This window comes from Uranotaenia lowii, chromosome 3 (genome assembly GCF_029784155.1).
Source record: "Uranotaenia lowii strain MFRU-FL chromosome 3, ASM2978415v1, whole genome shotgun sequence".
Lineage (NCBI taxonomy): Eukaryota > Metazoa > Arthropoda > Insecta > Diptera > Culicidae > Uranotaenia > Uranotaenia lowii.
Genome location: NC_073693.1, coordinates 306080669 through 306093341, shown reverse-complemented (window position 1 = coordinate 306093341; position 12673 = coordinate 306080669). Strand labels below are relative to the sequence as shown.

General features: G+C 42.7%; 1 protein-coding gene across 1 annotated transcript in view; it reads right to left on the bottom strand.

Annotated features, from left to right (window-relative positions):
- Positions 1-11776: 11776 nt before the first annotated feature.
- The window catches only part of LOC129753690 (acetyl-CoA acetyltransferase-like), a 5893-nt gene continuing 4996 nt past the window's right edge, over positions 11777-12673 (bottom strand). The window contains exon 6 of the mRNA XM_055749536.1: positions 11777-11783. Coding sequence (XP_055605511.1) covers positions 11777-11783 — 7 coding nt within the window. The remainder of the gene's footprint in view (positions 11784-12673) is intronic.

Here is a 12673-nt window from a genome sequence, read left to right as displayed (position 1 = left end):
AATTCATCGCCTTTCAACCACATTTTGGAAGGACTGCTTCATTTCCGCGATCTTCAGCCACATCTGGAAGTTACTGCTGTACCGACGAGAGGCTCCTCGACAGTGGAGGTACATCTATTTGCCACAGTAGCTATGCAGGCAGTGGGAAGCTGGATGCACTCCAAGTGCCTGCGCCTAGCCCACCACAAAACCGAGAAGTTGCTGATCACCAAACTGATCTCACCTCAAACAGGTACCATTGCAGTTGGACCGTGTGATGTCGAGTCCAAACGAGTATGATCAACGACAGACTAAGCTTCATGAGTCATGTCGACTACGTGTGTAAGAGAGCGGCAATGGTCACACGGATGATGTCGAACTCCTCGGCAATCCGAAGTAGCAAAAGCAGGAGGAGAGGAGGATGAACCTGTGGGTTATCAGTGGATACCGGACCATCTTGTCCGAAGCCGCCTACGCAGTGGCGGGCGTCATACCTGTCTCGGTTTTGTTAGATGAGGATGTCTATTGTAACGACAATAAAGACACGTCAAACGTACGAGATCTCGCAAATGAGTACTCGATGTCCAACTGGCAGCAGCTGTGGTACAGCTCAGCAAGAAGAAGGTGGACCCATCGTCTGATCCCACACATCGGGAGCTGGATCGGAAGAAGACACGGTGAAGTGAACTTCCATATGACGCAATTTCTGACTGGTCATGGATGCTTCATGGAGTACCACAACCGGTTTGTACATGTAGCATAGCCATATTGCCCAGCTTGCGGTGACAAAGATGAGACTCCCGAACACGTGGTGTTTGCCTGTCTGAGGAGCTGAAGTCAACGGCAGTCCGCGAACGGTGTTGGATGACTCCGTCGCCGAAGAGCATCTGAGTGGTGTGCGTCCGGTCTCTTGATCGAAGCTACAAAGATAAGGCATCATCTTCTGCGTAGTCATGGGTCATGGAGGTCATGGGTGCGCCGCGAACGGGTTTAGGATACCCTACCACCGGGTAGTATCTGAGTAGTGCCCCTTGCTATGGGGGAAACTGCAGGGATAACCAATACCTCGTAGGAAAGGGGTAAACCACTGTCGGGGGATACCCACGGGTAGAGAGGTTCGCGATGCCGGGTGAGCCTCTTGAATCGGTGTAGGGTGTCGTCACTGTCGGGAAACATCCGAGTCGTAGTGTTCAAAGTTCTTTGTCGTGACAGGCCAGGACAAGCTGCTCTTGATCTGGCACACGACGGGTAGAAAAAGCCGCGGCTCAATATGCCTAGGGTTGTCAGTCAAAGGGATACAAGAAGACCGGACAACGGTCGGAATAGACTGACCCCATCGATGAGGGTCCGTCGAGTAGAGTGCGTCCGACCATACGATTTGAAGCTACAAAGATAAGGCAACATCTTCAGCGTAGTGGATGTCGTGCGTAGAAGGCTCCACCTTCGCGGAGTATCTGAGTAGTGCGGTTCCCCAACAATTGAAGCTGTGGGGATGAGACTTCACCTTCTTCGCATTGGAAATCTTTTGGAAAGGGTTTTTCCACGATCAGGGAATGTCCACGGGTAGAGTGGCTCTCGACGCCGGGTGAGCCATTCGAATCGGTGTTGGATGACGTCTCCCAAGCAACCAAAAGTTCGGATAACATTCCTCTATCAGGTTTGATCAGCTTAATCGAGTATGCTAATACAACTTCTTTTCAGTTCAATTTTTAAGTAGTTAAACGAACTTTAAAGTTGACAAAAAGTTCGCATAAATCGTCAAACAACTTCTAACCAGCTTCAAAATCCACTTTATAAGCAGCATAAAAAATCGAAAAAATTACTCTCCCGCTCCTTCAATTGCCTTCTCAAGTGCTATTTTGATTCGTATTAATCAACTATATTTGTTACTAACTCACATTACATTTAAAAAACATGTTCTTACCAAGCCTCGAACCCGAGCTCACCGCTTGAAAGTTGAGATCCATACTTGTTGCCCTATATGAACATCATGAGTAGGCAACGATTTTACTCGATGTGATGATTTTCTTTAAAACGACTTTCAGGTTCTTTATTTCTACTTAATTCCCACTTTCAAGCTGTTAAAAAGTTCTTCCGGAACTTAATGTGTACTTCATATAGTTGTTTCCCAAGTAACGAATGTGTTTATTTATGCAAACACGTGTTGAAGTTCGAAAAAAGTAGATTTTAGCCTTTAAATCTACTTCAAAGTTTCTACAATACGAAGTTGCTTTTGAACGCCCGTTGGAACTAATTAAAAATTTTCAAGTTTACAAAATAGTACAACAGATAGTTTTTACGAACTATTGAGCTGTACAAAAAGACTTGCAACCCTTTGATAGCTACTTCATTTTGAAAAAAATGAGAAGTACGTAACAAGTAGATTGTTTTTCTTCATACAAACTTTAAAGTTCCCAAAAAGTAGAAACAGAAACCAAAACAGTACTTTAAAGCTTTTTTTGAGTATTGGCTGAACTTGATAAAGAATGAAGTTCCATGGACCTCGAAAAAGCATTTTGAACAGCAAAAAAGATCCACAGAACTTTTGTACAGCTATATATGAACTTATTAGTTCGTTCCTTAAGTGATATTCGAACTTTTGGTTGCTTGGGCTTCGTCGGGAATCATCCGAGTGGTTGCCTTAAGTCTCGAGTGTGTGCTGTAACAGGCGCGAGTCTAGGATAAGCTGCTCGCCATGAACCTCGAATCCTGGAGATAAGTCCTGGTCGGGCTTCGAGTCGTTAGAGGAGAGGTCAGGCCTTGAGCCTTCAGGAGGAGAGGTTTGTGTGGTCAACCCCGATTCTTTGCAATAAAAGGTCGGGTCTCGAGTCGCAAGAGAAGAGATCAGGTCTATAATCAACAAGTGGTTACCTCGTGTCATTGCGAGGAGAGGTCGGATCTCGAGTCGCTAGAGGACAGATTGGGCCTTGAGTCGTGCAGAGGAGAGGTATGTGTACGTCAACCTCGAGGAGGGTCGGATCTCGAGTCGTTAAGCCTCGAGAAAAGGTTTTTGTGGGAATCTCAAGTCATTACGACGAGACGTCGGTTCTTAAGTCGTTAGAGAAGAGTTCAGACTTCAAGTCGTAATGATGAGAGGTATTGCTGAAAGTGCTCTCGTCTATGAGTATTGCCTTGGAGCGCACTAGCGCGAATATACCTTCCACTATTGAAGCATAGTATGTTTAACAGTTGGATGTTGGAACTAGGTCTGCGGTCCCAGGAGGAGTTTAGGAAGTAAGATGTATACACGTAGTATATCATGAGTCTTCCCATTGTACCCATGGACCCAGAGTAACAAACTGGGGGGACACGGTTACCCGCCCGTACCTTGGAATACAATCTGTAAACCGGGGATTACAACCTGTGGTTACCAACTAAAAAAACACCGGTACGCAGCGAATTAGGCACTACGGAGACGTCGGAGACCCTCGACTAAGTCGCGCAGTTCCCTGCCAGCGTCAGCAGTCGTTCCTGCCCTGAGTTCGGCTGTTGCGTAGGGGTTTCCAAGCCTGTTGTACCAGGCAAGTATCCATCTTCTATTGGCTTTCCTCTTCGTGATGGATCTTCTCGTTCTAGTGTACAACGACCCGGTTTGCCTGGTAATAAACGGGATTATATCAACCTCGGTGGTATCAATTCCTGTGTTAACGAATATCTACTTGCGAGTTCCTGTTACGACATCGTTGTCTTCACCGAAACTTGGCTCAATGACAGAACCCTTACCAGCCAGGTTTTCAGCTCGGACTACACAGTGTTACGTTGTGATCGAAGCCTTCACATCAGCACAAAATCCACTGGAGATGGGGTTCTGATTACCATTAAGTCTTGTCTATCAGCCGTGCCCAACATCGGCGTGGCCTGGATCGATTCGGAAATGGTCTGGACTCGTATCGACCTAGGCGAACGAAAGCTTTACATTGGTGGTCCCGATCTTGCTACAAATGTGACTATTTCCGAAGTCTCGCTTCGCTGACAATCTGAAATGCTTCTGCGACGCTGGTCAAGTTACTGCTTTCGCTCGATATTTCCGGGATTATCCCCGTCATCGAAAAACCTACATCTTTCTACCACGACTTTAAGAACGCAGATTTTTCTGTGATTTTTAAAACTCTGTGCCCCTTCGACTGGGAATCTGTAGGCTAGCGAGTTGTATTAGACCCTATATCTTCTCGTACTGCAAACAATATTTTTCTAATGATCAACATGGTTTTTGGCCCAAGCGCTCTACGACAACAAACCAGCTGACGTTTACGTCTAGTGTGCAAGACGGCTTAGCTTCAGGATTCCAAACCGACGCCATCTACACCGACCTATCAACTGCTTTCGACAGAGTGAGCCAAACTCAATCGTATTGGTTTTTGTGGGTCTCGGTAACAGATTGTCCGAACGGCCGAATCCTTCTCCAATCAATTTTGTACCACATCTGGAGTGCCTCAAGGGAGTCACCTGGGACCAATAATATTCCTGGTTTTATTTCAACGACGTGCTGTTGCTTGTCGATGGACCATAATAAGCTTATGTCGGCGACCTGAAATTATTTTATCCCATCCCCGGCCCCAATGACGTCAAGTTCCTGCCGGACCAGTTCAAAATCTTTACCTTCTGGTGTGATGTCAATTGCCTTCCTTTGAATCGCAGTAAATGCTTAGCAATTTCATTCTTCCGTAAGCGGCTCCCCATAACAGCCGTTTATAAGGCTTCTAGGCGATAAGGCTGGGCCTACTTTTACGAATGACGAAAGACTTCGATGATATCTACTGTTTGAAGGGTCTCTATTAATTGATGTAAAAAAAGGAACTTTGGCTCCGTAATACTAAAAGGTTTGAGCCGATTGAAATAAACGAATAACTAAAAAAAAAAAAAAAGGGTCTCTATTGTAGTTTGGTTCGTTTTGTCTTTGAATACGCCTCTGCTGTCTGATGCCCTTATATTTAACCAAAACGGCTCTGAGCGTATTGAGGCTATTCAAAGGCACGCTGCAAGTCCACACGAGCCTTCGTCGTCGCCGATTTGCTCTCGTAAAGAACTGACTGTCCTGCACTGTTGAAAGTCTTTCAACTCAACGTACAACCCTTGAAGTTTGAGAAATCGTGATTTCCAGCTTTTTGTCCCTCTTTGGCTGAATAATTGTGGGGCTAACACAGCACTGATTGGTGTTATCAAGACGTTCATCCGCTACTCCGAACATTTTGATTTTTATGTTTCGAGGGAAGGATCGGAAGACTACGTCGTCTATGTTTACAGTTTTTGCAACTATTGCTATTTAAGATAAATATTGTTAACAAACATGATGAACAGTAGTGATCTGTCACTGGCCATTGAACAACTCAGCGCGTTTGATGTTTAAATTCTTCTCCTTCAAATGTTTCAAAAGGTTATTTCCCAAGAAGTTTCTGGTGAGATCAAACCATTTGTTTATTTCTAGTTACAACTGTACATTCTAAACATTATCACTTTATAACCTAACCCTACATAATCATAAGAAGCATTTGGCAGGGAACTCCACATTTCATCTCTCTCTTGTTCCTTTATCTTTTGCGTTTTCATCACATGGTTGGCCTGGCCGTAGTAGTATCTGCCATGCATGTTCTTTGTATCAGATACTGTGTGGAAAAAAATGAGGAACGCAAGTTTTTCTTTTTCCAGGATGCATACAAAAAGAAATGTTTGAAAAGGTTATTTGAAAAACATAGAAATAACCCCAACATACAAAATTCGTTGATTGGTCTTCGAATCCGGTTCGATGGACCACTTATCTGCTAACTGATTGCAACATGGATGCTGACGATGTTGATGATAGTTTTTAGTTCTCAGTATCCAGTTGTTAATGGTCGTTCGGAGGTGCTAAACAGCAAATAGCGGCCAGTGTGAGAAAACTGTTTTTCCCAATCCGATCGCAATTTTGGTCATTTGTTTTGGCTAATTTCGGTGCCCTCCCATTTACCACATTTTTTTGGTTGAAAAATGAAGCAAGAGAAAGACAGACAGACAGCCAGAGACAGCGATCTTAATCTGACAATCGGCGCGTAAGCCACCCGACCGGCCGAACCAGATTAATCTTTCGCTGGTCACGCTTAGTGGGGTGAAAAGGTGTTAATTTTGGCGTGAAATTGAACAGAAATTTTAGGTTTTTGTTTTTGTTTTGGTTTTCTGCACTGCCGTTGCCGTTGTTGATCAGCGATCAGCGAGTTAGTTTCGGCAAGCTGTAAACAAAAACTAAGTGACCGCAACTCATCTGAAGGCTGGCTGCTTGATTTGGTGATGATGTTGATGATAATAATAATCGCACCCCGAAAGCTAAATGAGCCATAAGTTTCATCAGATTAATTTACAGTTATCAACTCGTTGATGTAGTGGAGTGTGCTCTCGAAAATTGAGAAGAAGAAAAAAAAATTAAAAGAGTTTGGTGTTTACCAATCGTTAAAAATCTCGTTATCGCGCTCGGTTATGTAAACTTATGTGGGTTTCTCCAAACAGAGAAAAACAAAACAAAACTATTAAGAGCTTGAAATCCTCCAGTTTCACTCATTTTCATTTGATTCCACTGGAGAAAAACAAAATGACTAATTGAAGCATCGATTTGTTTGTCTACAAAACTATCGAATAATTCATCTTGATTTCAAAAGAAGGTTTTGATTTGGTTTGCAAAACTTAAAAAAAAAGAAATCAGTTGGAGTTTTTGTAATTAACATTCTGGATTAAGGTAATTTTTTTTTGCTAAGCTAAGCTAAGAATTAATCAATTGAAAGTCCAGAATCATTCATTGCAAACGGAGATGAAAATAGTTCCGCCAGACGATCAACAAGCGAGCACATCTGCACCCAGACTCGAATGACGTCTGCTTTCGATTGAGGAGCACAGGAATGGGTAGAAAGTTGCAACAGGACAACAAAGGAAAACGCCCATGTCTGGAAACATCTTTCTGAGTCACCACCCACGCATTCCTTCGGGAGGATGTTGAGCTTTCGAAAAGCGGGAAGGGTTAACTGGGACTGGAGAAAAGTTTACAGACGATTCTTCTTAGGGTTTGCAAAATGTGACAATTTTTGCTTGGTGTGGTTCTTATTTGGAAAAGTGATTAAAAATATCAAATCTCAGATTAAAGTTTCAATTTTCAGATTCAAGATTTCAGAATCAAATTTTAGATTTCAAATTCAGATTTCAGATTCAGATTTCAGATTCAGATTTCAGATTCAGATTTCAGATTCAGATTTCAGATTCAGATTTCAGATTCAGATTTCAGATTCAGATTTCAGATTCAGATTTCAGATTCAGATTTCAGATTCAGATTTCAGATTCAGATTTCAGATTCAGATTTCAGATTCAGATTTCAGATTCAGATTTCAGATTCAGATTTCAGATTCAGATTTCAGATTCAGATTTCAGATTCAGATTTCAGATTCAGATTTCAGATTCAGATTTCAGATTCAGATTTCAGATTCAGATTTCAGATTCAGATTTCAGATTCAGATTTCAGATTCAGATTTCAGATTCAGATTTCAGATTCAGATTTCAGATTCAGATTTCAGATTCAGATTTCAGATTCAGATTTCAGATTCCACTTCTAAAAGTACGTTGATTAGTAGAGGTTCAGTTGGAAACATTTCGGATTATTTTTTGCTTTTTTTCAAGTGTCATCGGTCGTTTTTTGATTTAAGTTCCGGTCGACTGGGATAGTGAACTTATCCAGATTTGAATTCAAATCAAATCGCTCAGTTTACTGAGTGACAAACGACGATTCGCTGAAGTTTAAGTTCGGTGTTTTTCTCCTCTGGTATTGGGTGACTTGCAAAAATGCCGCTATAAACTGCAGTCCTCAATAAAAAAAAAACATCGAACCTTAAGAAGATAGTGGTGCGACTTGGGATATCCCCAAACGGGGCTATCACTAATACGGTGGCCCATCGCGTATGGGCAAAAGAGTGCGAGAGCAAGGGTGCTCTAAGTTCGAAACAAGCGAGTAAAGCTTTGAAGAGAGTGAATTTCGTGCAAGAGATTGAAAGCTTGCAGCGCGCGTGAGCGGGTTCTAGTTATTGCTTCTCACAAGGCTGTGCTCCTGGTGTAGCAATAGCTAGTGCAAATTGGTGTTGCATAACGCTAGGCGTTTTCTACTTGTGTTGATCCGAAAAAAAAAACCTCTTCTGAGGTGTTGTCCCCTGGAAGTGTATTAATCCAAAGGAAGCGAAAATTTGATTTCTCGGGAGGGTCCATCTCTCTGGGGGGGTAACAGAGGCAGGTCTTGCACCTCCTCTTCTTCCAAGTGTTTTTGGGCTTCCCTTTAAGTGAAAAAAAAAGAAGAAAATAGAAAGAAGAAGAAAGTTCTATCATCCAGCGCCATGACTGGCGCACCCCCCGGGGGTGGGGGTCCCACAGAAAATGTGGATTCATCCCCCATCCCCCCATTTATGCGTTCGTCAACGTTTGACGGCCGCAAAATCTATCTAAAAGTGAAACGCCCTGGAGAAAATGCAGAACCGCTACCAAACAACCCTTTCTGGTTTGCCTCATTAATTGAAAGCAAACTAGGTAAATCGCTACGCAAGGAAGTGGAAATGTCAATAGAAAGCAAAGGAGTAAGCTATTCCCTCAGTACATACAACATTCAGCTAGCCGAGGAACTGAAGAAGTTGAAGCAACTGGATCTAAACACGGAAATTGAAATCATCGACCATCCCACTTTGAATAAAACGCTGGGAATGGTTTATCAACCTGAAACGATGGATGTCTCAGAAGCGGAAATACTCGAGCAACTGAAAGGCCAAGGGGTGACTGCTGTAAGGAAAATTACTAAATTTGTAGAGAAGAAACCAATAAACACTCCACTTATGGTTCTCACTTTTGGCAGTACCCGTCTTCCCAAAGAAGTTTTCTTTGGTTGGATGAAAGTATCGGTTAGAACGTACTATGAAAGCCCGATGATTTGCCGGAATTGCCTTGAATACAGACATACAAAAAAACGCTGCAATCAAAAAACACGTTGCACTCGTTGTTCACAAAATCATTCTAACATGGAAAATAAATGCGAGGAAAAATTCCGATGCCCCCATTGTCCAGAAGGGGAGAACGAGCACTCCGCGGCGGGGAGGAAATGCCCTCTGTACCGCCATGAGGAAGCGGTCATTCGTTGTAAAACGGATGAGTCCATTTCCTGGGCGGAAGCCCGGAGAAAGGTTGGCTCGCTCAATGCTAAACCTACTTATGCATCGGTCACCGATGCGGACAGTGCTCGAAAGGATAAATTGATAGACACTTTATCGGCAAACGTTCAAAATCTCACAGAGAAAATAGAAATTCTTCTAAAAGAACGAGAAAACTATTCCAAAATCGAGGAAGAATTTCTGAACTACAAAGAAAGGGTGAAAAATTTCTTAAGAACCAACAACATCTCACCCACAATAACTCCAGTAAAGGAAAGAAGCCAGCCCAGCACACCGATAAATCAATCTGGAATGACAACCCCAACATCAAGCCAAAAACAACCAGAACAAACACAATTCCACGCTGAACTACAAAAACAACTACAAAAAACCCAGAAACAACAGAAACAAGAACCAAAAAATCCAAAACTTGGCTTCCAAGTGCCAAAAAATATTCCGAAGAAGACAACCACTTCAATGATAACCAGACAAACCAGTAAAACACAACAGCAATCACCCGCCATAAATCCCACTCCCGAAAACAACGGAAAAAGAGGAGCACAATCACCCCTCGCTGAGAAGAAAAATAACAAGAATATCAAACACAATAAAGAAGAAGAAGATGAAGAATACAGTTCAGAAGAAAGTATGGATCAGAACACACCCGAACAACAAGAAGAAATCGAAACTTCCCCACAGTTTTTTCGGAAATAGAAAATCACAAAGAAACACACCCAAACATCTAAAACCCTCAATCGAATCAACAATCAACATTCTTAGCCAGGAGGAATCACCACCCCATCTGAGGCTCAAGTGGCGTGAGTATCAGTCACTGGGTAATATGTGGAAGGGGATGGTAGCCATCCAGGACGCAATCCTCATACCTGTCGATGGTGAACCCCCTTTCACAGCCCAGATGGGTGCAACGTCGCCCCATTGTAATCGCCCCCCAAACAATATTCGAACTCCCAGATCATCTCAAACCAAACTAAGCCTAACAAACACTTTATCCACACCACAATGGGACCCCGGAGAAGGAACTAGCAGAGGGCCCGTATCCAGAAACCAAACAGCTGCAACAAGAACAACACTACCCGCACAAACCTACAAAGCCACATCTCGGCCTACCAGGTATCGAGGTCAACCATTCATCCTTCAATGGAACATGAGAGGATTCTGGCCGAACGAGGCGGAGCTGACACAGATGATCTGGGGTAAGTTACCCCTCTGCTTAATGTTGCAAGAAACTCTAACAGATTCATATAACACGCTGATAAAAAGAAACTACAATATATACAAATCAACCTTTTCCCCAAATGCCAGAAAAGGACACGCTGTAATGGGAATTCTAAAAGCAGTGCCACATGAAATGGTTGAAATAGATTCTCAGGTCCCCGCAGTTGTGGTCAAACTCTTTTCTCCCATTAAAATCACTCTTGTGTGTATCTATAACCACTTTAAAAGTGGCTACCACACAAGTACAGCGAATGCACTGGAAACGCTATTTCAAAAAATCACACCTCCTTTTCTCGTGGGTGGCGACTTTAACGCTCGTCATTTTACATGGGACGATGCTACTAACACAATGGGCGAAACCGTTGCTATGTGGGCCGCACAAAACGAAATGGTGGCATTAAACGACGGATCGAAAACCAGGTTTAGTCCAATTCAAAACCAACAGGACACGGCCATTGACATTACATTTGTCTCATCTTCCATTATAAACCGATTTAAATGGTCAACTCTCTCGGAACCATGCAACAGTGATCATATTCCAATCCTAGTAGAACTTGATGCACCATGCCCTGTTGTACCTGTTGTCAAAACATGGAAACTGATGGAGGCCAATTGGGAAAAGTACCAAACTGAGATAAGCGACGAACTTCTCACCATTTCCCGACCTAATATAAACAACATTACAACAGCAATTTTCGAGACAGCCAAACGTTCTATTCCACGTACCACAGGAAACACCTCATCTAAATATGCTCCTTGGTGGACTGAAGAAATTGGTTCCAAAATACGAGATAGAAAAGCGAAATGGAAAACTTTAAGGAAAACGCAAAAAAACGATAAACTGTGGTCGATCCGAAACGAAGAATTTCGTAAAATAAGAGCTGAAACGAGACTTCTTATTAGAGAAAGAAAAGAAAAAGCTTGGGAAGAGTTCGCCAGCTCCTTTAACTTTAACACCCCTGTTACAAAAATGTGGCAGAATTTTGGGAAAATTACTGGCCGCAAATCCACAAGAACAAGAAGGATGACAATAGACGGAACTTATACAGATGATCCCACTGTTATCGCCAACCATATTGCCGATAGCTTTCAAAAAACGTTCTCCATAGATTGTCCTCCTCTAGATAATCATTACTCACCACCTCCTTTCATATCTGCCAATGAACGCATTGATCGGAACTTTTCTACCAACGAACTAAATATAGTTTTAAGAAAATGTTCTGGTAAGTCCTCTGGTCCGGACGATATTCCGTACTGCCTCATAAAAAACATGCCCCCGGAAGGCAAAACGATTATCCTCGAAATGTACAACGATTTATGGAAAAACGGCAAATATCCTCAAGAATGGAAAACAAGCAAAGTTATTCCAATACCAAAACAGGGAGGAGCACCGGAAGCAGCCGACAACCTTCGACCGATTGCACTCACCTCCTGTTTAGGGAAAATATATGAAAGGCTGATAAACAGAAGATTGCAACAGCACCTCGAAACTGAAAACCTCCTCCATCCAAATCAACATGCATTCCGAAGTGGAATGGGCACTACTAGCTACCTGAGTAAATTTAAAGATATCATCACTGAACATCGGCACGAAAAACTGCACTCTGAAATAGTCTCACTAGATCTCGCTAAAGCCTTCGACCGGACATGGCGCCCCGGAATTCTTAGGGCATTAGAAAAAGCCCGAGTGGGGAACAGAATTTATCAAGTAGTAATGGATTTTTTGAAAAACCGTACGTTTTATGTTGCGATAGCAGGCGCACTTTCGTCTACTCGGCCCCAAAATACAGGTGTCCCACAAGGTTCAGTACTATCACCCACCCTGTTCATTCTAGTGATGAATGGGATATTTGAATCTATCCCCAGAAATATCACAGTACTTATTTACGCAGATGATATCTTGCTAGTAGTGGGAAGCAAATTCATAGCTGTGTGTCGTAAAAAACTGCAATACGGAATTGACTGCATTCTACAGTGGGCGAACAAAACTGGTTTTACAATTAACGCAAGAAAAAGCACATTGTTGCACATGTGTTCAGGAACAAGAACAAAAAAACATCGTTTTTACCAACAGAAGAAATTAACAGCCGATGGTGTTGAAATCATGCGTGCTAGAACAGCAAAAATTCTAGGAGTAGAAATCAACCAAGCAGGAAATGCAAACACTCACATCAAAAACTTAAAAAAAGAATGCACTCGCAGAACTCGGTTCCTAAATGTTCTAACCAGCTTGGGGAGCCGTGAAACGCTATTAAAAATTGGATTTGCCACGGTTATTTCGAGACTATTCTATGGCTGGGAAATTTTTGAACCTCAGGAGA